Source organism: Hemibagrus wyckioides, linkage group LG07, assembly GCF_019097595.1.
Source record: "Hemibagrus wyckioides isolate EC202008001 linkage group LG07, SWU_Hwy_1.0, whole genome shotgun sequence".
Lineage (NCBI taxonomy): Eukaryota > Metazoa > Chordata > Actinopteri > Siluriformes > Bagridae > Hemibagrus > Hemibagrus wyckioides.
In genome coordinates, this window is record NC_080716.1 from 29814097 (window position 1) to 29840960 (window position 26864).

General features: G+C 38.8%; 1 protein-coding gene across 1 annotated transcript in view; it reads left to right on the forward strand.

Moving 5' to 3' along the window:
* Nucleotides 1-11796: 11796 nt before the first annotated feature.
* The window catches only part of LOC131356301 (Fc receptor-like protein 5), a 130412-nt gene continuing 115344 nt past the window's right edge, over nt 11797-26864 (forward strand). The window contains exons 1-6 of the mRNA XM_058395202.1: nt 11797-11827; nt 15021-15056; nt 17212-17508; nt 21379-21714; nt 22011-22286; nt 22583-22831. Of these exons, the coding sequence (XP_058251185.1) occupies nt 11797-11827; nt 15021-15056; nt 17212-17508; nt 21379-21714; nt 22011-22286; nt 22583-22831 (1225 nt within the window). The remainder of the gene's footprint in view (nt 11828-15020; nt 15057-17211; nt 17509-21378; nt 21715-22010; nt 22287-22582; nt 22832-26864) is intronic.

Consider the following 26864-nt stretch of genomic DNA (forward strand, 5'->3'; position numbering starts at 1 on the left):
TGCCTCTTTAGTTTATCCTCCCAGTTAAAATTAAAATCACCCATAAGGATTATTTCTTTGTTATGGATACATTCCTTTAAAATATCTGCAAGTTGTTTATAAAATATATAATTTGCAGCGGGAGGTCTATACACACCTATGATATTAAATGACATTTGAGGAGATAAAATTATTTTTAGCTCTACGAGCTCCAAGTCATTGACGGAGTTAAACACAAGACGTTCACAATTATTATCACTTGTATTACACTTGTACCTGCCTCCAGCACCATAATGTGACAAGAACAGGAACTAACTTGTTTTGCAGGCATTTCACAACAGTAACTGTTAATATAAATGGTTGAAAATTACACTGTCATTCAATAAATAATTAAACTGTAATCATTGGCACATGCTGTTAAAAATAATCGGGAAACAGGAAGTCTATAACTGTGTTAGACAGAGTGTTTTATTACTTAAACTATGTTAAAAGAAGAAAAAAATACACAATATACAGTACATCAAAAACCAGAAGTGAATGTGTGAGACATGTAAGAAAATATTTTCACAAATTGTTATAAAGTGTTAAGGATTAAATACAACTCTACTGTAATGAAAAAAAACCTGCCCTATGCTGTAATTATAATTAGAAACTTTTCATTTCAGCTGGAAACTCTTGGAAATTTGTACAGTTTTTTTGATAGATGTTTATTTTCTGTCCAAATAATTTTTCATTTCATACCAACAGGAAAACCCAAACTGACTGTGAGAGTGAATCCTCAGAGCTCCGTCTACACTGGAGACACCGTCACTCTGAGCTGTGAGCTGCAGCAGGAGACTGGATGGGAGTTTCACTGGTACAGAAATAATCAGTTACAGAATCTGAACAATGAACAAGAGAACACACTTAAAGTGACAGTCGATAATGCAGGAGAAACAGAGTACCGGTGTCGGGCAAACAGGATAAACAACAACTACTACTACTTCACAGAGTTCAGTGATCCTGTCAAGATTACAGTGAGAGGTATGTCATGATTTTTTCCTCTACTCTGATTACATTGTAATCATAATAATAATTTTTAAATTCAGCTGTAAACTCCTGGAAATTTGTACAAATTATTTTGATAGGTGTTTATTTTCTGTACAAATAATTTTTCATTTGGGATCAACAGCAAAACCCAAACTGACTGTGGGAGTGAATCCTCAGAGCTCCGTCTACACTGGAGACACCGTCACTCTGAGCTGTGAGCTGCAGCAGGAGACTGGATGGGAGTTTCACTGGTACAAAAATAATCAGCTGTTACAGAATCTTAGCAGAAAACAAGCAAACACACTTAAAGTGACAGTCGATAATGCAGGAGAAACAGAGTACCGGTGTCGGGCAAACAGGATAAACAACAACTACTACAACTTCACAGAGTTCAGTGATCCTGTCAAGATTACAGTGAGAGGTATGTTCAGATTTGATTACATTGTAATCATAATTATAATTTTTAATTTCAGCTGGAAACTCCTGGAAATTTGCACAAATTATTTTGATAGGTGTTTATTTTTTGTACAAATAATTTTTCATTTGGGATCAACAGCAAAACCCAAACCGACTGTGAGAGTGAATCCTCAGAGCTCCGTCTACACTGGAGACACCGTCACTCTGAGCTGTGAGCTGCAGCAGGAGACTGGATGGGGGTTTCGCTGGTACAGAAATAATCAGCTGTTACAGAATCTGAGCAGTGAACAAGAGAACACACTTAAAGTGACAGTGGATAATGCAGGAGAAACAGAGTACCGGTGTCGGGCAAACAGGATAAACAACAACTACTACTACTTCACAGAGTTCAGTGATCCTGTCAATATTACAGTGAGAGGTATGTCATGACTTTTTTCTCTCCTTTGTTTACATGTTTGTTAGAGGTGTTATAATATTGCTTAATTATATTGTAATAATTGTAAATATTGCATTATAATATATAGTTATTTCCTGTTTTTGTTATGTTCACATTAATCGTAAAACACATATATTTCAAAGTATTTATCTTTTGTGGCTGGTGACATCCACTGCACCATTTTAAAAACATTTTATTTAATAAACAAAAACAAACAAACAACAAATATATTTATGCATTAAAGGAGTGAGAAAAATAGGTTGTTGATGATATGACTGTTTATAGCTGCTATAATGTAAGTGAGAACAAGAACTGCTTTTGCAGACATTCCTCAACAATAAATGTAACAATAAATGGATAGAAAGTACAGTAACTCAGCATAATTAGTATTTGCAATTATTACTGAGTTCTTAGTTAGTCTTTGGTAGTGATACAGAACTGTGTAAAATTGTAAAGTGTTTCTGTAAGATATCATGACTGCTGACAGATGATAGTTACACTGACTGTATCAGGTGAGTGTGTGAGGATTTCTGGAGACACATGAAAATTAGAGTCAGTTAGACATTAATGAAAAGCTTTATATTGTGAATTAAATAATTCTAGAAAATAAATAGTTTGTATTTTCTGTGTAACAGAGAGACCACCGGCAGTACTGAGTGTATCTCCACAGAGCTGGCTGACTGAAGGAGACTCAGTGACTCTAAGCTGTGAGGTTACAGACTCCTCTACAGACTGGACATTCAGCTGGTACACAGTTGTTCCCTACAGAGACGGCTTAACTGGAATAAATAATAATGGTGGCTATAGCGTGTATGTGGAGCTCCTCTCAGACAGCAGCAGAGGATCTGGAGGCAAATACACTCTCAGTCCTGCTGCTCTTAATCACACAGGAGTTTATATGTGCAGAGGAGAGAGAGGAGAACCAGCCCTTCACTCACAGTACAGCAATCCACAGCCACTATGGATCACTGGTGAGGAAAATTAACTGTTGTGTTGAAGTGTAGAATTAAAAAAATGCAAACGTAAGATCAGATTAATGCAGTTTTTAGATCCTAATATGTATACAGCAGTGAAAGAGTCCAAAGAGCTGGTGGAGGATTATTGTCATGATTTTCCTTGTGTTCTCCTGTATGTTGTGATGTCTCCACCCCTTGCTATTGGGTCATTTTTCTGGGTAACATACAGGACTCAGGAGATGATTGAGGATCTTTGTGCAGGAGAATTCTACGTTCTTTGTTTTTCAGAGTGAAAAGAAAATGTCTTCCAAACAGATACAAAAGATTTTTTTTAGTGTTTTTTTTTCTTAATTAACATGACTCTTTTCTATGTTTAAGGAGAATCTCCTCCAGTTTCTCTGATTATCAATCCCAGTAGAACTCAACACTTTACTAATGACTCTCTCTCACTGAGCTGTGAGGACCAGAGTAACTCTACTGGATGGACAGTGAGACGATACACACACAGTGAGAGAGTGTTAGATTGTTCACACTGGGGATCAGTTACAGGATCTACATGTAACATCAGCTTCCTCTCCACATCCTACACTGGAGTTTACTGGTGTGAGTCTGAATCTGGAGAAAACAGTAATCCTGTCCACATCACAGTGCATGGTGAGTCTTCATGTAGTGTGTTTAATGTTTCATTACAGATTATTTAGAATTCCAAGTGGGAAGAATTGTTCAATCTGACAAAGACAGTAGTTTTTCCCCTTTAATACATTTCCTACGATTTCTATAATTCTGAGTAAGGATATCTGTGTTTCTTTCCAGACTGAATACAAATTCACAGTTACCAATAAATAATCAAAAAGAGATGTGACTGAACATTATGAATAGCTCTGATTATGTTGATTACTGTTGTGTTTTAATCAGGCTCATATATATAAACATACAAACAGTTCAGCATGAACAAAACATTATAATAATAATTATTTTATTCTGCTTCAGGCCCATCAGGTGTAGAAGCTCCATTCTCAGTGCTCATGCTGATCTGTAGTGTGGTGACGGTCTCTCCATATCTGCTGGTGACCATCATTCTGCTGCTCATATGTTACAGAGCTCGAGGTAAGAACTCTTTCAGTACGTCTCTACACTTCACATAACGAGTGTCATTACTTTAATTAGTGAGAGAAAAAACTGAGAAAATGTTGAAAGCTTTTGACTCACTCTTCTTATTTTAAAGCAAAAATCTACACTTGTTCTAAAATTCAAATTACAAACACCATTTAAACTGTATTGAGGACAATATCAAATGCAGTTTGGTTTCTTTTCTGTCGTAAAAAAATAAACTTTAAAATGAAAGAAATGACTTTATAAATTTCTTTAACAGCTCACACTGATGAAGACAGAATTGAGAATGCAGTCATAGAGGAGTGAGAAAAGTTCATCTATAAAAAAAGAGGATATATTTACTATAAAATAATTTCAGAATTTCTTGTTCTTTATGGTTTTGTGTTGATTTTAAATTCTGATTTCTAATTTTAATATCCTGCTGTTATTTTCTCAGCATCTTATAGACACCCTCACTGTTCTGAATGGATTTGTTTAGCTAAAGCCTGTAAACCTCCTCATGAGGTGAAAGTGATCATGTGTGTAGTGTTCAATAAGCCCTACATCCAGCTTTGTATGCAATATAAAAACAAGTTTATTGACTGTTATCTGAAATATGGTGCTGAACTAATATTGTGTTTTGTGTTTTCTCAGTATTAGTTCTACCTCTACTGTATTTGTACTGCTGTAGTTTTATTTTATTTCTCTATGCAATTTTTTCGAGTTAAATAACAAGAAGACTTAAAATCTCAGTTAGACGCTGATGTTAGATTTGTGTGACTTTTCAGCTGTGTGAACTTTAATTGTAGTTGTTTGAGGAGATTTATGGATGAAATGTTTGATCAGTTAAATAAATACATCATTATCAGTTCACTGCTGCTATATTGTTGTCTTTTCATTGTCTCATAATGTTTCTTGTCTCCTGCTGTAACATTGGAATTTCCTCCATGGGATTAACAAAGTTTTATCTTAAAGACAGATAACTCGATCCTGCAGTATTATTCAGTGTCAGTAGAGGATCTCAGTGCAGTAAAGGTCAGGAGTAAATGAGGAATCAAACATAAGTGTTATTACTCTTTCTGCATGTCTACTGTGGAAAATATTTTTTGTCCGAAACTAAAATGCTCTATTTAATACTACTCAATTAATACTTCGCTAAAATCTGACTCCAAACTCCACATTAACCTGACAGCTCAGTCAAGCAGGACGATTCATACAGACGGGATGAATGCAGATACAAGGTTTTATTTGCAATCAGCGCTGGTTACAAGAATTGAGCTGCTCATGAATGAACATCCCAACAACCTTCAAAATAAGCATCACAAAACATAGGCTTTTATTCTTTTCTCTTATCTTTTCATAATATTCAAACCAAACCTTCCACATATCTTTTTCTTGGAATTTCGTGTTCTTCTGGACACCATTATCTCTTAATTTATAACTCTTTCACATTTCATTATAATCAGTCATATAAAAATAATGGGCATCTGTGCTCTTATCAGTGGCACTTTCTAGCTTTTTCCATTTAGCAGTTCACTCAGACCTCTGAAGACAGCATGGTTGAGTTTCAGGGCCTCTGCTCCATCTTTAATTCCTTGGGTTTCATTTACTGCTCTATTTTTCTTTACATTTGCACTAGCCTGCAGTTTTAATTGTGTTCTCTCACATATTCACAGCTCTATCTCCTCTGACCTCTGACTGAGGACTGATCCCCTCCTCGAGGTACCCATACACCTATAGTTGGTTTCAACGACCCTTGATACAGCTCCAAGTTTCTTCTTCCACTAAAACGGCCTGCCAAACTGATGTTACCCTCACCGTTAATCACTCTACACAGGCCGTGCAATCTCAGTCCAGAGTTAACGACCATACCCAAACCTCTCATCCCACACGTTGTGTTAAACCCTTCATTATTAAACCTGTAAATAGAGGTGACCAATAAATTGAGGTAGTGCCCGACAACCCAATCATGCTGTCCCCAGATTCCAATTGTTTTATACATGCCCAAACAAGAATGCATTCATATACACCCTCTAAACCATTCAGAAATTACTCCCACACTACACACTGGTACACTGATGTACAGGACTAACACAACACTGAAAACCAATCAGGAAATCAACATTACAGCCAATCAAAAGCTACTTATGAAGTGAAGTACATGGTTTCAGTGTAAAACTCTGCTAGACAACATCATCATAAGTGCATTTCTTCCCAGTCCTGGCAGAGGGAGTAAGACAGTCAGGGTTAGAGGTTTGTAAATCAAGCTTAGACCTAAATCAGTGTTGTATATGAGCACTAACACGGTCTACAGAACTGGGGTGAATTGTTGCTAGGTGTCTGCAGTGAAGAACATCACACACTTCTTCAATGGGAAAACTGTAACATGAAAATAGTTTCTTGTATATTTTACTGTATTAATTAACATTAAATCCTGTTTGTTACTCTGAGACCATGCTACACCGACAGCAGCCAGCAGAGGGCAGCAGTGGTGCACACAGTGATAGCAGGAGAACAAATTAGAGACTTCTCCAGGATGATGAACCTGGATTTCCTGAACCTGTCCAGCAGTATACTTAAGACCAGACTTTGACACAGCCCTTTGCTACACCTTTGTAGAGGAGTGACAGATATGTTATGTTGGTGAAGACTCTCTGTACAAGAATGATGACTCAGCTGTAATAAAATATCAGAGCAAGGATGTTTATTTACAGTGTCTCTGATGTACAAATAGTCCAAAAGTGCACCACAATATCTTAATATATAATAAAAAAGAGAATAATATACACTTTCCAAACAGAGAAACTACAAGCAGGAACAAGCCTGTAACTAGTACTTCCGGACAACTTTCAAAATAAAAGTTCTGCAGTTCTGGGGTTTCACTCTGAAATTGAGTCCACAATGAAACAGTATGTAGTAGTTACAGTATCATTTGTGTACGAGATTTTATAATTCATTTCTCATGGAAAAGAAAAAAAAACAGCTGGCTGTTAGACATCATTAGTGTGTGTTATGAAGGAAAATGTGATATTCAGTCAGAAAAAACTATTTGTGGATCATGTTTTATTCCCTATATCAGCTTACATTTAAAACTATTCTACAACAAATCACATGATAGATATCAGGTCTAATAAAATATTACAGGGATTTAAGGAAACTCTCACATGTAGTGATGTTTCATCCATGATCCAATCATTCTCCTTCACTTCCATGTACTGACTCATTATTTTATTCTCTTAAGTCTCGACTGTGTAAAACACATGACTGCTTCAGCAGATTGTTCCTGCTTTTTAAAGACTGCATTATCGTGCAGGATGTGAAGGAGCAAATCATTGGTTGGATGTATTGAAGAATCCACCCCTTACTAGTCAGGATTAAAACCATACAGCAGTTACCACTAGAGGGAGTCAAAGACATTTTAATATTGAGTATGAATGTGTTCAGTTATGTGAAATGTAATTGCTGTAAGTTTTTATTTGATTGTCCAATAGGAAGTTTCTCCTGTTATGATGGATCTGTTATGAGCCAATCAGAAAGATTTGTGTAGGGAAGAGACTGGTGTGAGAATAATGTGCTCCAGAACTGTGTAGAGTGTTGAAAAGTGCTGAAATGAGTTAAAATAAGGATTTCTTTGAGAATATTTCCATGTATCCAGTTACTAAACCATAAGTAAAGACTTTAGACTCGTTGTTACGAGCGGACGTCATTAACTGGGACTCCAGGTCACTGGTGTTTAGTCAAGTAGCTTTTATTGTCATTTGAAGCACATACAGCTGGTACAGTACACAGTAACATGAAACAACGTTCCTCCAGGACCATGGTGCTACATAAAACACACAACTACAGGAGACAACACAGAACTAAGTTCACTACACAGACCTACACAGTACTACATAAAGTGCATGTGTGTAAACAGTGCAAGACAGTACAGTACAGTACAATAACTGACCAGGGACAGTGCAGCACTGACCACTACACAGTTTTGTAATGAATAAAGTGCAATAGTAAAATGCTGTGGATGTAAACACAATACACAGTTAACAGAAAAACAGATCATTGTGTTTTATTGTTGTTGCAGCAGTCTACAAATAGAATCTCAGTATCTCACAAAAGTGAGTACACCCCTCACATTTTTGTAAATATTTTATTATATCTTTTCATGCGACAACACTGAAGAAATGACCCTCTGCTCCAATGTAAAGTAGTGAGTGTAACTCAACACACAGCCATTAATGTCTAAACCATTGGCAACAAAAGTGACTACACCCCTAAGTGGAAATGTCCAAATTGGGCCCAAAGTGTCAATATTTTGTGTGGCCACCTTTATTTTCCAGCACTGCCCTAACCCTCTTGGGCATGGAGTTCACCAGAACTTCACAGGTTGCCACTGGAGTCCTCTTCCACTCCGCCATGATGACATCACAGAGCTGGTGGATGTTAGAGACCTTGCGCTCCCCCACCTTCTGTTTGAGGATGCCCCACAGATGCTCAATAGGGTTTAGGTCTGGAGACATGCTTGGCCAGTCCATCACCTTTACCCTCAGCTTCTTTAGCAAGGCAGTGGTCATCTTGGAGGTGTGTTTGGGGTTATCATCATGTTGGAATACTGCCCTGCGGCCCAGTCTCTGAAGGGAGGGGATCATGCTCTGCTTTAGTATGTCACAGTACATGTTGGCTCCCCAGTGCTGGCAGCACTCATGCAGGCCCAGACCATGACACTCCCACCACCATGCTTGACTGTAGGCAAGACACACTTGTCTTTGTACTCCTCGCCTGGTCGCCGTCACACACGCTTGACACCATCTGAACCAAATAAGTTCATCTTGGTCTCATCGGACCACAGGACATGGTACCAGTAATCCAAGTCCTTAGTCTGCTTGTCTTCAGCAAACTGTACGCGGGCTTTCTTGAGCATCATCTTCAGTAGAGGCTTCCTTCTGGGACGACAGCCAATTTGATGCAGTGTGCAGCGTATGGTCTGAGCACTGACAGGCTGACCCCCCACCCCTTCAACCTGTGCAGCAATGCTGGCAGCACTCATATGTCTATTTCACAAAGACAACCTCCGGATATGACGCTGAGCACGTGCACTCAACTTCTTTGGTGGACCATGGTGAGGTCTGTTCTGAGTGGAACCTTTACTGTACCTGTACTGAGTGGAACCGCTGTATGGTCTTGCCCACCATGCTGCAGCTCAGTTTCAGGGTCTTGGCAATCTTCTTATAGCCTAGGCCATATTTATGTAGAGCAACAATTCTTTTTTCAGATCCTCAGAGAGTTCTTTGCCATGAGGTGCCATGTTGAACTTCCAGTGACCAGTATGAGAGGGTGTGAGAGTGATAACACCAAATTTAACACACCTGCTCCCCATTCACACCTGAGACCTTGTAACACTAACGAGTCACATGACACCGGGGAGGGTAAATGGCTAATTGGGCCCAATTTGGACATTTCCACTTAGGAGTGTAGTCACTTTAGTTGCCAACAGTATAAACATTACTGGCTGTGTGTTGAGTTATTTTGAGGGGACAGTAAATTTACACTGTTATACAGGCTGGACACTCACTACTTTACATTGGAGCAGAGTGTCATTTCTTCAGTGTTGTCACATGAAAAGATATAATAAAATATTTACAAAAATGTGAGGGGTGTAGTCACTTTTGTGAGATACTGTATTTGCAAAAATTGTATTGGGAGTGTAATGATGTACAGTTCAGCAAGTGTGTGTGTGTGTGTGTGTGTGTGTGTGTGTGTGTGAAAACTGAAAGTTTACTCACACTGCAGTGAATAACAATTAATAAATAAACACCAATCCCTCTCTCTCTCACTGCTGCATGATTAAGGAGATCTGAAGCATGTTGTTTGATCGTCTCCTCGGCTGTGTCTTTGCTCCATTTCATTACTGCAGCTGCAAGAGAGGAAAAAGAAACAATTCTATATAGACCATTTCATAAATGTAAACAATAACAAACACAATAATGGCACATTCACCTATTTCAAACGTAATTATTTTCTGTGTTCAGAAATGTCTCTGAAGGTGAGGTGAAGTTTGTTGCCATGTTGCTGTGAACTCTATGGGGCTATTAGCGATCTGCAGAATGCTGACCCCGACGGTCTGTTTATTATCGCCGGAGAAGTCTCAAATCAGTACTCTCTAAATTCTATGGACATGTGGACTTAACACGCTGGATCTTGTTTACACAAACATTCCTGGCACGTCCCATGTGGAGCCTCGCCCCCACCTCGGCTACTCAGACGTCTCTGAGTCACACACACGTGGTTCTCCTGTTACTGGTTTATTTGGAGACTTTTCCTCAAATCCACCGTGAAAACTAAACACAGTAACAACAAAACACAACAAACACATTATCTTGACACACAGTGAAAGCGTGAGGAACAGAAGCAATGGCAGTTTACAGACAGAAAATACAGACAAATAAACAAATACCTCGTTGGCTGCATGCTGTGAGAAAGGGAAATAGTCTTTAAATCTTCTTTATGATAGTTTAAGTTCTTTTTATGACTAGAATAAACTTTTATCAGAGCATCCATAATGTCCGTGCTTATCGCTAACTTTCTTCACTAAAAACCCTCCCGCTAAATCAGCATCTGCACGAGACCCGGAACCGAGGCTTCAAAATAAAAGTCCCGCAACATACAACAAACAAAACAATCTATAAAGATACAAATAACAAACACAACTTAACTTCAATTACAAAACTGATTTTTATAAAAATGTAAACAAAATACATAAACTGTATAAACAATATAAAGGCAGCAGATACACATCTATCCAACAGCTAGCTTTGTCCCATCATGGTAACTAGCTACCGTTAGCTAAACGCTGGTTTCAGTCAGAGTTAGCGTTAGGAGCTAACCGGGCATTACTTTAGAAAACTGCCATAGCAGAAGAAAATATTCCCAACTGTAACGGTGCCGTTAGCTCGTTTCTGCTTGATTTAACATGACCGTCATGTAGGACGGCTAACTTGCTAGCTAGCTAACATAGCACCGACATTTGTAGCTAGCTAACATTAGCCCTAATGCTAGCTCGACGTGTTAGTTGCCTAGCGCTTAGTTATTTAGACAAAGCTTGTTCAGTCTCTTCTGCTAACGTTACAGTTGTGAGGATTTTCTTCTGCTGTGGCAGTTTTCAAAAGTAATGCCGGTGTTGTGTCCAACTCTGTTTGGGGATGTTTCCCCCTAGCCCCGCCCCCGGACATACTTTCTTCCAGAAGTCTACAATATAAAGCTAACACTAAGTACATTTATAATCGGAACTTAGTTGATCTTACCTTAAGTGTCTTCAACTATCTGGATGAGTTGTGACTTTTGTCTTGCTGTAACACGGTCCTGACAAGAGCAGAACATCACATGGACTACAAGCAGGAGACTCGAGCATGGTAACAGCTGCCTGATCTGAACTGCACATGCGCGAACATTTTTGGACAGCTAGGTATGGCAATACCACTTGGACAAACTCTTTGACCTGCAGAATTTTTTTCCTAGTTATGATTACCTTTAGTTCAGTTTATGAAAATTTCAAAAACAATTGCCAAAGCATCAAACAATTAGTCCAAAGAATTTAGACCATTTGAACATTATGTTCTAACAGGCAACCACACAACACAGCGTCTGACCTAAATTGAACGTTTATATGTTAAATTCCTGCCCCTGTCTTACACATCCTCGGACATCCAAAAACTCAGATCCAGATGTTTGAACATTGAACTGGATATCTACATACAAGAGGGGTTATAGTCAGACATTGTGGTGGGTCTCCCCCCCCCCTCTCTCTCTCTTTGTTAGAAGACAGGAAGTGGTAAAGTGGAAAGACTTTAACACACACCTCTGCTCTGTCAGTCAGTCAGTCATTAGAGGGACAGGATGGAGCTCAGTCCACTCTCTGTGATGCTCTGTGAGTAAATGTTCTCTTTGTGTCTTCATTAGAGTGAGTGGTGGGGTATAAAGTTGTTCATCTGCAGTCTGAATGTCCTGAGTGATGATCTTATTGTGTGATTAGGACATTGTGTGTACTTCAGCATGACTGCTCAGGTGGATCAGTGTCTCCATATCTGTTATGAGAAGGGTTTAGTTTCATGTGTATCTACTCTCAGTAACTATGATAGTTCAACAGGTAAGAGTACAAGTAGAGCAAGATTAAAACACAGGGTTAAATTGGAATTTGTACATGAGGGTCATCTTCTGGTGGTGTTTTCTGTTTACAGAAAGTTTTTTTTTTTTTTTTTACAAAACAACAAGACTTACTGAGAAAATGACATAACTTATATTTCAGTTTTTGTTACTATTTTGGTCTGTACAGGGAAACATGTTCACTCTAATACACACTAATACCAAACTAATGCACAACACTTTTTTAAACTAATTATTACTAAGTTGTATTTCCATGTTAAAAATAAGAGCAATAATTATGTAGAAACAAACATGTCTCATTAGTCCTTCACGCACAGAGCAATGACTGTGTAAGATTCAGGAAGAAATGTGAAACTTCAAACAGAGAAAATACTTTATAACCACAGTATCATTATTGTTACTATTATGGTCTTTACTGTGAAGCATCTCAGTGCAATATTCATTCTAATAAACACTAACATTAAATTTGTCTAATATTATTTACTTATTTGTGTCAAATCTACAGAAATAAACTCTTCTCATTAGTCTTGTACACTGATACACACAGAGCAGTGACAGTTTTAGAGATGTGAGAACAAGACAAGGTGGCAGTTGTGGTTTAGCTCGTGTTGTCTTTTTTTAATTCAGTGCTGTGTGTTCAGCAGTGAAGAAGGGGAGGAGGTGTGAAGCTGTGAATATTTGCTTGTTGCATGCATTTAAGTTGTTGATGCCAAATTCTGTGGCTACCATATGCATCATGCAGTAAAAATCAAGATGCATTAGACCAGATGTCCAGTTTTAAAATGGTCAGTTTGGGTGAGCTGGTGTCCAGTCTGGGCTTGAATTCCTTTTCTTGTCTGACAGGAGTGACCTTCTGCTGTTGTGGTTTATCCAAAGGTCCATGTTTTGTCCATTCTGAGATGCATTTCGGCTCACAGTGTGTCTGACATATGCTGCATTTTACAATAGGTTGTAACTTTGAGCCTCTTATCAGGAAAAGCCATAAACACCTGATTGAGAAGCTGAGCCTGCTGGGCCTGAACACCTCCCTCTACAACTGGATCCTGGATTTCCTGAGTGGGAGACCTCAAGTCAGTCCAGATCAGGAACAGCATCTCCAGCACCACCACAGTGAGCACTGGAGCTTCTCAGGGCTGCATGCTCAGTCCACTGCTGTTCACTCTGCTGACTCACAACTGTGCAGAAATGCACAGCTCCAACCGCATCATCAAATTCTTTGGTGTTCATCTGGCAGAGTACTTCACCTGGTCACTCAACACCAGCTCAATTAGCAAGAAATCCCAGCAGCACCTCTACTTAGGCCCTGTCCACACGAACGCGGGCATTTTTAAAACCGCAGCTTTTTTTATGCGGTTTGGCCATTCGTCCACACGTAAACGCAGCATCAGGTCACTGAAACCGAACATTTTTGAAAACTCCTGCCAGGGTGAAGTTTTTTAAAAACTCCGGTTGCAGTGTTGTTGTGTAGACAGTGAAACCGGAGATTTTTGGCTTGTGAACAGGGTTGCCAGATTGGACTGAAGATTTTTTTTATTTTCAACCACAAGCACAGCTCTTGGCTTTCACTTCTCCATCTTTTGTTGTTCACTGTAAGAGAAGAAATGTTATTAATATGATAACCGTTCTACTGAGGACGCCATCGCACACCTCCTCATATAGCCCTGAGCCATCTGGACAGCAGGAAGGGGAATTATGTCAAAATGCTGTTTGTTGACTACAGTTCAGTGTTTAACACCATAATTCCCTCCATACTCACTACTAGTTGGAGATCCTGGGCCTTAGCCCATCCCTGTGTCGATGGATCTCCAGCTTCCTGCAAGACAGACCTCAGGCAGTATGGTTGGGCACCCATGTCTCACCCTTACACACCTTCAGCACTGGAGCCCCCCAGGGTTGTGTTCTGAGCCCCCTGCTGTACTCACTGTACACCTATGACTGTGTGGCCACTTCCAGCTCCACCAACATCGTGGCATGGTGCCAGGTCAACAATCTCCTCCTGAACGTCAGCAAGACTAAGGAGCTGATAGTGGACTTTAGCACCAAGCAGGAGAGGAATTACCAGCCCCTCACTATCAACGGGACCCCAGTGAAGAGAGTGGACAGATTCCGGTACCTAGGTGTTTACATCATGCAGGACCTGACATGGTCCTGTCATGTTAAAACCCTGGTGAAGAAGGCCCGGCAGTGTCTTTATCATCTCAGACGCCTAAAGGACTTTAAACTGCCCTCAAAGATACTAAAGACATTCTACACCTGCACCATCAAGAGCATCCTGACGGGAAGTATCACAGCCTGGTTTGGAAACAGCACCAAGCAGGACAGGGAAGCTCTTCAGAGGGTGGTGTGATCAGCCAAGCGTACCATCCGTACCGAGCTTCCTGATCTAGACACTATATACAGTGGTGCTGGACCAAGGCCAGGAAGCTAATGAAGGACCTCAGCAATCCCAACAATGGATTCTTCTCTCTTTCTAACGTTCCCGTTCCTTCCCTCAGGCCATTCGGGCCCTCAACCAGAACACCTAGAACCTGGACTTTATGGACTTACCCCCACATGACATGACATTCTACCTCAGCTGATTGTCGCACACGCAATAATTGCACTACTCTGCATACTCTGCACTACTCTGCATCTTTGTGTGTACACTGCACCGTCACTTTACTCCCTAATATTCCTGTTCAATTGGACATTTATATTTGCCTTTTTTTTTCTTTGTGCAATAAAGTGAGACAAACACCTTATGAGCACAACATTGACCTTTGTACAGTATAAAGCTTTTGTAGCTTTTGTTTATTTATTATTTAGAGAAGTTAAATGTATTTCTTACAGATGGTAGTTTAGATTTCCTGAATAACATTTAATCTTGTGGGGTATGGGTGCCTAAAATGTGCTGTTGTCATTAATAGACTGAATATTTTCCATATTTTCATCATGTTCTGTTTCTGTTCCCTTTTTAGTGCTGATTTCACTTATACCAGTGACCCAGGTTCAAGGTGATTTATATATAGTTTATCCTTTATATTGTCTGCAGATTTGATTTGTTTTGGAGCTGAGAAGTTTGTGTAAAATTTGTTAATTTGTTCCTGGTTGTCAGGAACAGCTGGACAGTTCCCTGCCAGACCTGGCGAGGGCGCTGGCAGGTGAATCTCGGAAGCCTGCTTTTTCGTGTGTGTTTTTTGTGCTATGCCCTGCCTATTGTTCTAATGCCTATTGTCACACCTGTTTCCCATTAAGCCATAATTTTTAGCCCTATAAATAGGGATCCTTGTGTTCATGTGTGCATCACTTATTGTTGAGCGCAGTATGTTCCATGTCTTGTGATGTCTAGGTTTTTGCCATGTCCACGTATTGGCCATGTTTTAGTTTTAGGTTTCGGTTTTGTTTTAATTTTACATCGCGTCTTGTGAGCAAAGCACAGAGACAATCACTCGTGAATAAAATGCATTTAATAAAACAGAAACACACAACACATACTAACTACGACACACATACATAAAAGACAGAATAAGGCCTACAGAGAGAGAATAAGGAGGTAAAGAGAGATGGAGAGTAAGGAAGGGAATACTGAGGAAACCAGAACGAGAGAGAGAGTTTGAAGGAGATAAGGAAACAGAGAAGAGATCAAATATGGCAAGTTTCAGATTGAGTTTTGGTTACCATGTGTGAGAATCGTCAAGGTAATTAGGATTCACCTTAATAAAGGGGCTTCAACTTAGCATTGCGGATCTAAAATAATTAGTAACTTTTACTTTCATTGGTTCGTTGATAAGAGTCCTGATGTAGTGGATCAAGGAGGTTCGGAGATTCGAAGTCCTCGGAGTGAGCAAGAGATTCTGCTGGAACGAAAAAGGTTTTGGTGGTGCAAACAAAGTTCTTCGACTGAAACTGCCGGCAAAGTCTCAGAAGAAAGTGAAAGTCTTGTCCCAAAGAAAGATCGGAGTCGAGTCGGGCGACGATAGAAGAGATTGTGCTGGGAAGAAAAGGCCCACGGGGACCCCCCCGACCGCAGAGCGGAGAGGGGGTTGGCCCCCGTGGAGCCAAGCCGAGCTGAGCAGAGCAAAAAGCTGAGCAAAAAGCCGGGCTAAAATAGCTTTGATAGATGGGTGCTTAGGGTTTTTATTGATCCCTTGGTCGCGCCCAGTTTTTCAGAGTGACCAATCCAATACCTGAAACTTTTGGAGGGAAAAGTTTCTTTGTCTCTGCTCGGTCACTCATTTGCATACTTTATGGTGAAGTCAGGAATGGATAAAGTTTCAATTAAAGTATCGTAGGCTCATATTATGTACTTGGATGACCACATGGCATACACTATTGCTTATAAAAGTAAAAGTGGATCATTTTGATAGTAGACACGAAAGAAACAGTATGAGAGGAAAGGAAACTGGGTATAGGCAATTAAAACATACATTCTTATCTTATAAAACATGTTCTATTTCATGAAAACACAGAACAACAGGTCATGAGTGGTAATACAACCATAAAAATATAAAGGCAAAAGGGGAATACATAAACAGGTGTGTTAGGCATGGGTCAGGTAGGGTTTTACTATTGTTTTATTGAAACTTGAATCAAGGAACTCTCCTTATGTGTCTGCGTGTGGGGGTCAGGATGAGCATTTCCAGATGCTTTGGGTGTGGGTGTGTGGGTGTGTGTGTGTCTTCAGTCAGAACTTTGGTCATCCCCCGGTCAAGGCATTGATTTGGTTTAGATTAGGGAATTCTTGTTGACTTTTAACGGCAGTAAAACTGCTAGGTGCAGGGTGATTTGCATGTTAAGGTCACAAGTTGATGGGAGGTTCCAGGGGTGTGAGGCTGGGCTATCAGTACTGATGGTCTGCAGAACTCCAACATTCATGGAGGCAGGATTCCTCCTTTGTCTCCAGTCTCGTTGGGGGGGGGTCATTGGTTATCCAGAGCCATCAGACATCCTGGAGCCTGGCTCCCATGAGTTGCAGCATGTTGGTTGAGGTATAATGAAATGACTATAAGTAGTGATAGCTCAGTTGTGAGCTGTGTAATAGTTAATTGAGTTTTTGAGAAGGATGCAACGGACCCCATGAGCAAGTGAGCCGACCTGGAGATGCTACATAGTAGTGTAGACTTGAGAATGACTTTATATAAGATTTATTAACAACAGAATGTTTTATAGGGAGTCCTAAAGCTGTGGTGTCCATAATTCCCGATACACATGTGTTCATTGGAGAGAGTGTTATGCTTAGATGTGGCATACAGGGAGGAGGAAACATTCAGTGGACTTACAGCTGGAAGAGAAATAATTACGGACTCTATATAGAGGAAAGTAAGAGAACCTACACAGACAACACAACACAGGAGTTCATAATCTGGCATGTTGAAGACTCTGACAGTGGTACCTACACCTGCAGTATAAAGGGGAGAGACTCTCAGAGCTCAGAGATCAGTGATGCTGTTACACTGACTGTATCAGGTGAGTCTGTGTGTGTTTTTATTTCTTATTTAATATGTTAACATTATTTTTTATTTTTCAGTGCAAAAATCATCATATGTTTTTTAGTAACATCTGGGTTTTATATTAAGTTTGCAGTATAATTGTGGTGAGTCAGTCAGAACACAGTGAACATTAAGAAAGAAAGCTCAGTAAATCTCACCTTGTCTTGTCTCTGCCATTATCTGATTTATTAGAAGATACTTTGAGACATTGGAATTATAAGGTTTTATCTGAGAATTTTGTAATATTGAGAGATTTTGATGATCAGCATCATCCACATCAGTCTCTGTCTCATCACCCGAGGCAGAAATTCCTAACAGCATTTAAATGCCTCATTATCTTCTTTTTACCTTTCTTATCTTATCTTTCACACGACACCGCTGTGGAAATGATCCTTGATTCACTTTTGATCTTTTGGCTATATTTCTAGTTTCTAATGTCTTAAAATATTTTATAACTTTGTCTGCTCTCATCTGTATAAAATATGTAAGCACTCCTCTTTGTTTTAATTATGATGTGATACACATGAGCATTGCAGACATTTTGATCTGATTACAAACTGAATTGATTAGACATGTCTGTTTCTATGTAGCTGTCCAAAATTAGTAACAAATCCTTAGAAAAGCAGACTTAGCTAGAGATGTTCTGTATGTGTTTAGACCTTTTTTTTTTTTACCTCTGTGTTTGATAATGTGGCTCAGAACACAACAAGGCAAGATTAGACAGTAACTTATTAGAAATGTCAAAGCACATTACTGACAAAATAATTTCTTTATCAAAATCTGATGTTTTATCATGTTTCACTATTTACTGGAATCCAGTTATAGAAACCTTTAATGAATTTGTCTAATCTGTCTCACATATACCGATCAGGCATAACATTTTGAGCAACTGCATCCTGGACACCTTTTTCTGCCAAAACAGCCCTGACACTTTGAATCATGGACTCCACTAGATCTCTGAAGGTGTGCTGTGGTATCTGGCACCAAGATGTTAGCAGCAGATCCTTTAAGTTCTGTAAGTTGCGAGGTGCGGCCTCCATGGATCGGACTTGTTTGTCCAGCACATCCCACAGATGGTGGATTGGATTGACATCTGGGGAATTTGGAGGCCAAGTCAACAATTTAAACTTGTTCTTGTGTTCATCGAACCATTCGTGAACCATTATTGCTTTGTGGCACAGCGCATTATCCTGCTGAAAGAGGCCACAGCCATCAGGCAATACCGTTTCTATGAAAGGGTGTACATGGTCTGTAACACTGCTTAAGAAGGTGGTACGTGTCAAAGTAACATCCACATGGATGGCAGAACCCAAGGTTTCCCAGCAGAACATTGACACTGCCTCCGCCAGCTTGCCTTCCTCCCATAGTGCATCCTGGTGTTCTCCAGGCAAGCGATGCTCAGTGTTATTTACTTGTGCTCAGAATGTTATGCTGATGAGTGTATATACATTAACTAGCATATTTATAGAATTACTTTTAAAAGAGCCAAAAGTTGGATTAAACGATAAACTTTCAAATATTTGAACTGACATGTGAAATGACCCTCTAAAGGAAGATAAATAACAAACTCTCCGCTGTCTTTAAGGTAAATGAGAAAGTCCTCTGTCATGGCATTACTGTATGAAGTCATGTTTTTGCTAATTTTTAAGAAAATGCATATATATTCAGATGGTGATGCAGGATTTGTGCAGGAAATAACAATCTAAAATCAGTAAATACAGTGTTTCTACACTTCAATCCAATTAGGAATTTTGTTACATAAAAAATATACTGAATACCAGCTGTGCAAGAAAACATACAACTGTAACATCTGGTATCAAATGTTAAATATAAATGATTGTTTTAGACACAAAGCATCTGTTAGACACAGTGAATCTACTGCTTATGTTGTAAAGTGAAAAGCAGCTCTGACTCCTTCATCATTTCATACCAACAGCAAAACCCAAACCGACTGTGAGAGTGAATCCTCAGAGCTCCGTCTACACTGGAGACACCGTCACTCTGAGCTGTGAGCAGCAGCAGGGGACTGGATGGGAGTTTCGCTGGTACAGAAATAATCAGTGGTTATGGAATCTGAACAGTGAACAAACAAACACACTTAAAGTGACAGTCAATATTTCAGAAGAAACAGAGTACAAGTGTTGCGCTGGCAGGAGAAATTCTGACTCCACAAAGTACTACTATTACTACTTCTACTCCACAGAATACAGTGATCCTGTCAAGATTACAGTGAGAGGTATGTCATGATTTTTTAATTTGTTAGAAGGAATATTGAAAAATATTGCTTAATTAAATTGTAATTCTTTGTGATCCTTTTATTCTATGGCTTGTGAACACACCAATGAGCAGGTTTGAGCACCTTGGAAATGGGACTTTAATTTTTCCCATTGGTGCAATTTTCTCTCCTGTGTAGGTCTTTAACTTTACAGAAGTGTGCCTCAATTTCAGTTTAATAAAATGGTCCATATAGTCCTTGCATGAAATTATTTTTAGTTGCCCACTCCTCCACCATGCTATCAAAAGCATCTATTTGCCCGACACAGCCAAAAATGCTTTTTGTATCACCTGTAGTATTCATGAAACAACGAATATCTCCCTTGCACAGCTATGACGTAGTTTACTCACAAGTCCTACTCATGTAATCCACCATGTGTTACAGCCCTTTTTGTTGTATGTTTCTGAGACAAATGCGATACCAACACTTCCTATTGCAGTAATCTGCTTTACGATGGGTTCCTTTAATGCTGATGCCAGTTCTGTTATGTTTTCACTTGCATAACAAAAGAAATACACAGAAATCGGAGCTCATGCTAAACACGTCTCTTTGCTGCCAGTTGACTTTAACACAACTGAACACATGGACAAGCATTCCATTTACACTGAATGATATGCCCCAAGCAGCCGAAGTAAGCTGGCAGCAGATCTGCATGGGATCCAGTGTCTCTGGTAAGGATGCAGGATTAGGCAGCATCTGGGTGGTGCTCTGGGGTCTGGGTCACCAACTTGACTTTGCTAGGCTCTCATAATTATGCTATTGGATATGAAGATCAGTTCATCCTTCATAGTACTTCCCACACAGCTAGTGGAGCATGCGTTCAGGGTGCAAACTGAAGGCTAAGCTGGTTCATATGGTGGACCAAATCCTGAGCGGCGCTGGTTAAATCCCGGAAGCAATGTGTTCATCTGCAGCAGTGGTCCACGACAGTGTGCTCAATAGTGCATGCAAACTATGGCCATTCATTAGGTCTGTCTGGCCATATGGTAGTATTTAAAATCTTTAATGAGCAAAACAGATCAAACAAAGAAAATATAGTCTGAGAGATGCAACTACACAGAAAAACAATGGTGGGCAAACAGTAAATACAGTCTTAGAAAAACTCAGAGTGTAGCAGAGAAAGCAGGATAGGGCAAATTAACAATTGTTTGCACACAGTAACCACTGTGAACTCCCTGACGTACACGACAAATCCACACATGATGTGTGCAAGGGTTAAACAGCATCCCAATCTGAATATGAACAGTTCCAATAATTCAGAACCAATGGGCAGATAACAAAAACATGAAGCAAATTTTAGTGAAGAACAAAAATGGGGCAGGGTCAAAACTGAAATGACAGACGCAGGAAACTGGATGGGATAGCTACTCAGGTACACAAGACGAACTTCGGAGATAACATTTGACATAGTTAACTTAGTTGGTCTTTTGTAGTTAAACAGAGCTGTGTAAAATTGTACAGTGTTTCTGTAAGATACAATGACTGCTGATAGATTATAGTTACACTGAATGCATCAGGTGAGTGTGTGAGGATTTCTCTTTTAAACTCTTGTTTGTATTTCCTGTGCAACAGAGAGACCACAGGCAGTACTGAGTGTATCTCCACAGAGCTGGCTGACTGAAGGAGACTCAGTGACTCTAAGCTGTGAGGTTACAGACTCCTCTACAGACTGGACATTCAGCTGGTACACAGTTGTTCCCTACAGAGACGGCTTAACTGGAATAAATAATAATGGTGGTTATAGCGTGTATGTGGAGCTCCTCTCAGACAGCAGCAGAGGATCTGGAGGCAACTACACTCTCAGTCCTGCTGCTCTTAATCACACAGGAGTTTATATGTGCAGAGGAGAGAGAGGAGAACCAGCCCTTCACTCACAGTACAGCAATCCACAGCCACTATGGATCACTGGTGAGGAAAATTAACTGTTGTGTTGAAGTGTAGAATATAAAAGTATAAATGTAACATCAGATTAATGCAGCATTTATTTTATGTATACATCAGTTAAATAGTCCTCAGTGCTGGTAGAGGATTATTTTTAGGACGTTCTTCGTGTTCCCCTGTATTTTTTCTGATGTCTCCACCCCTTGTCATTGGCTATTTTTTCTTGGTAACATACAGAAAACAAAAATTTATTATATTTATATTATTATATTGCATGTTTCCTCTTTTGTCTTATATTTACATGGCTCTTTTCTGTGTTTAAGGTGAATCTCCTCCAGTCTCTCTGATCATCAATCCCAGCAAAACTCAACACTTTACTAATGACTCTCTCTCACTGAGCTGTGAGGACCAGAGTAACTCTACTGGATGGACAGTGAGACGATACACACACAGTGAGAGAGTGTTAGATTGTTCACACTGGGGATCAGTTACAGGATCTACATGTAACATCAGCTTCCTCTCCACATCCTACACTGGAGTTTACTGGTGTGAGTCTGAATCTGGAGAAAACAGTAATCCTGTCAACATCACAGTGCATGGTGAGTCTTCATGTAGTGTGTTTAATGTTAAAGGGAAAAAAAAAATTCTGAGTATGAATAGATGTATGCTAGTAGTAGATATTAGTTTTACTGGTACCAGTAAATGATCATGGAATTGAATCAATATTCAGTATTCATATATATCTGTACTGATGAATCCATAATTCCATTAAATGTTTTCTCATGAGCTAGTGTAGGCAGTTTTCTGCAGACTTGAATTAAATACCTGCAGACTCCACAGGTTTAGAGAGTTTTAAGTGTGTGGATTTCCTTGTTTGTGATTTTCTGTGTTCTAGATGGTGATGTGATCCTGGAGAGTCCTGTCCATCCTGTGACTGAGGGACATCCTCTGACTCTACACTGTTTATATCACAACCCAAATCCCTCAAACCTCCAAGCTGATTTCTATAAAGATGGATCAGTTCTCCAGAACCAGACTACAGGAGAGATGATCATCCAAACTGTCTCAAAGTCAGATGAAGGTTTCTACCACTGTAAACACCCAGAGAGAGGAGAGTCACCCAAAAGCTGGATCTCAGTCAGATGTAACAAATTATGTAATTATTCATTTAATTTGAATTAATGTGTTGAATTCAATAGCTTTCCATAATGTACACTATAGTGTCCATGTACAATATGCATGCTACACTTGTCCACACAGGTATAAATGAATTTTTTTATACTGCAGATTGAACAAAAACATACAAACAGTTCAGCATGAATTAACCATGATTATTATTTTATTCTGCTTCTGGTCCATCAGGTGTAGAAGCTCCATTCTCAGTGCTCATGCTGATCTGTAGTGTGGTGACGGTCTCTCCTTATCTGCTGGTGACCATCATTCTGCTGCTCATATGTTACAGAGCTCAAGGTAAGAACTCTTTCAGTACGTCTCCATACTTCACATAATGAGTATCATTACTTTAATTAAAAAACATTTTAGAAAGCTTTTGGCTCAATATTGTCATTTTAATTGCAAAAATCCACTTCTAAAATAATAATTACAAAAAATCAATAAAACTGTGTTTAGGACAATATCAAATACAGTTTGGTTTCTTTTCTGGTATAAACACCTGGAATAAACTTTGAAATGAAAAAATGCCTTTTTAAATTTCTTTAACAGCTCACACTGATGAAGACAGAATTGAGAATGCAGTCATAGAGGAGTGAGCAAAGTTCATCTATAAAAAGAGGATGCATTTACTGAAAATATAATTTTATAATTCATTTTTTATTTTTTTTATGGTTTTGTGTGTATTTTATAATAATATTAATTTGATTTCATTTTAATGTCCTGCTGTTATTTGCTCAGCATCTTATAGACACCCTCACTGCTCTGAATGGATTTGTTTAGTTAAAGCCTGTAAACCTCCTCATGAGGTGAAAGTTACTATGTGTGTAATCTCCAATAAAGCTTACATCCTGTTAATGAAGAACATTATTAAAAATGTGAAAATGAAGAAATATTTTTTGAAAGAATGTATCTAATGGTTCACACAGGACTAGATGCAAGATGAAAACTAGGATCACTGAGAGGAAGTAAAGACTAGTAGTGTGTTTAGTGCTAGGACATGCACCAAGGAAGTTAAACTTCATATGTATGAAATATAAAAACAAGATTATTGACTGTTATCTGAAATATGGTGCTGAACCAATATTGTGTTTTCTCAGTATTAATTCTACCTCTACTATTTGTACTGCTGTAGTTTACTTTTATTTCTTTATGCAATCTTCTCTAGTTAAATAATGAGGAATAGACTTACAATCTCATTTCACATTTCACTGTCATACTGTGTATGGTTATGTATGTGAGAAATAAAATCTGAATTTAAGAAGAAAAAGAAAGCATGATCTGTGAATTACCATTTTAATATTTAAAAAGAGTAAAAAGGAGTCCACTGTGGATTTTCCCAGCTATTTCTCTGATCAGAGTTGTATCTGGACCTGCAGCACCTGTAGTGCACCTAACCCTGCCCTTAACCTTGTGTGGTATAATAAAGACCCCTGATACCAGTGTACAAACTCAACCTTGGCTTGTTTATTGACCTGTACAGGTGTATCAGAAAGGTGGATGTAAATAAATAAACTGTTCCATTAGAATACTCCTATTATAGGATAGAAAAGTTATAATGTGCTGCACGCACGAGACACACACTGCGAGCATGTGAACTACAAAATAAAGAATTAGATAAACTAGATCAACCAAAACCAAAACAGACAAAATACTCCATATACAGACCCCTATACAGTCTCAACCTTATATTAATCACATAAGAACTATTTTTGATAAACAAAAAGCAAAAGTTACAAATATAATTCCAAATTAAAAAAAAAAAAAAAAACACCACAACACAATAAATCTCTGAACAGATCCAAATGAAAGCAAGTACACTAAAGCAACTTAGAAGCCTGTAACTAGTACTTCCGGACAACTTTCAAAATAAAAGTTCTGCAGTTCTGGGGTTTCACTCTGTAATTGAGTCCACAATGAAACAGTATGTAGTAGTTACAGTATCATTTGTGTACGAGATTTTATAATTCATTTCTCATGGAAAAGAAAAAAACATCTGGCTGTTAGACATCATTAGTGTGTGTTATGAAGGAAAATGTGATATTCAGAGAGAAAACTATTTGTGGGCTCAACTAAAGCTCCTCATGTTTTATTCCCTATATCAGCTTACATTTAAAACTATTCTACAACAAATCACATGATAGATATCAGGTCTAATAAAATATTACAGGGATTTAAGGAAACTCTCACATGTAGTGATGTTTCATCCATGATCCAATCATTCTCCTTCACTTCCATGTACTGATTCATATTATTTTATTCTCTTAAGTCTCGACTGTGTAAAACACATGACTGCTTCAGCAGATTGTTCCTGCTTTTTAAAGACTGCATTAGCGTGCAGGATGTGAAGGAGCAAATCATTGGTTGGATGTATTGAAGAATCCACCCCTTACTAGTCAGGATTAAAACCATACAGCAGTTACCACTAGAGGGAGTCAAAGACATTTTAGTTTCACTTTTCAATCACTGACCACCACATACTGAGTTACTGTAGCCTTTCTGTCAGCTCCAAGCAGTCTGACCATTCTCCTCTGACCTCTCTCACCAACAAGGCTTTCTGTTTGTTTGTGTAATCTATATAGACTGGTGTGTGTGTGTGTGTAATGACACAAGTGTGTGCATTGTGCTGCTGCTACATGATTGGCTGATTTTGATAACTGCATGATAGAGCAAGTACATAATAGCAGACAGTGAGAAATTAATGTAGATTAAGATATTTTGCCTGTTTACAACAGTTACTCAATGTGATAATCTTTAATATAAAAATATTTATTTATATTTATTTTAATCCTAATAAAGTGAAGCATTATAAGGTTTACAGTGTGTCTTAATGTATAATGAATGAAATCATACATAAATATAATATAGTAAGAAGAATATATTGAGTATGAATGTGTTCAGTTATGTGAAATGTAATTGCTGTAACAGTTTTATTTGATTGTCCAATAGGAAGTTTCTCCTGTTATGATGGATCTGTTATGAGCCAATCAGAAAAGATTTGTGTAGTGAAGAGACTGGTGTGAGAATAATGTGCTCCAGAACTGTGTAGAGTGTTGAAAAGTGCTGAAATGAGTTAAAATAAGGATTTCTTTGAGAATATTTCCATGTATCCAGTTACTAAACCATAAGTAAAGACTTTAGACTCGTTGTTATGAGCGGACGTCATTAACTGGGACTCCAGGTCACTGGTGTTTAGTCAAGTAGCTTTTATTGTCATTTGAAGCACATACAGCTGGTACAGTACACAGTAACATGAAACAACGTTCCTCCAGGACCATGGTGCTACATAAAACACACAACTACAGGAGACAACACAGAACTAAGTTCACTACACAGACCTACACAGTACTACATAAAGTGCATGTGTGTAAACAGTGCAAGACAGTACAGTACAGTACAATAACTGACCAGGGACAGTGCAGCACTGACCACTACACAGTTTTGTAATGAATAAAGTGCAATAGTAAAATGCTGTGGATGTAAACAATACACAGTTAACAGAAAAACAGATCATTGTGTTTTATTGTTATAGTGAAAATTGTCCAAAAATTATGAGAACAATAAAATTTAACTCACGCTGCAGTGAATAACAATAAACAAATAAACACCAATCCCTCTCTCTCTCACTGCTGCATGATTAAGGAGATCTGAAGCATGTTGTTTGATCGTCTCCTCGGCTGCGTCTCTGCTCCATTTCATTACTGCAGCTGCAAGAGAGGAAAAAGAAAATTCTATATAGACCATTTCATAAATGTAAACAATAATAAACATTTTGCAATGCTACTGTACATGTCTGGTCCTGAAGCATTTCCAGTGTCGTCATTTTTAAATCACAGATCTTTTTTCCATGTACAGATCACAGAGATATAGCCACAAACTCGTATATACACTGATCAGGTATAACATTGTGAGCAGTGAGAGGTGAAGTGAATAAGACTGATGATCTCCTCATCATGGCACCTGTTAGTGGGGGGGGATATATTAGGCAGCAAGTCAACATTTTGGTC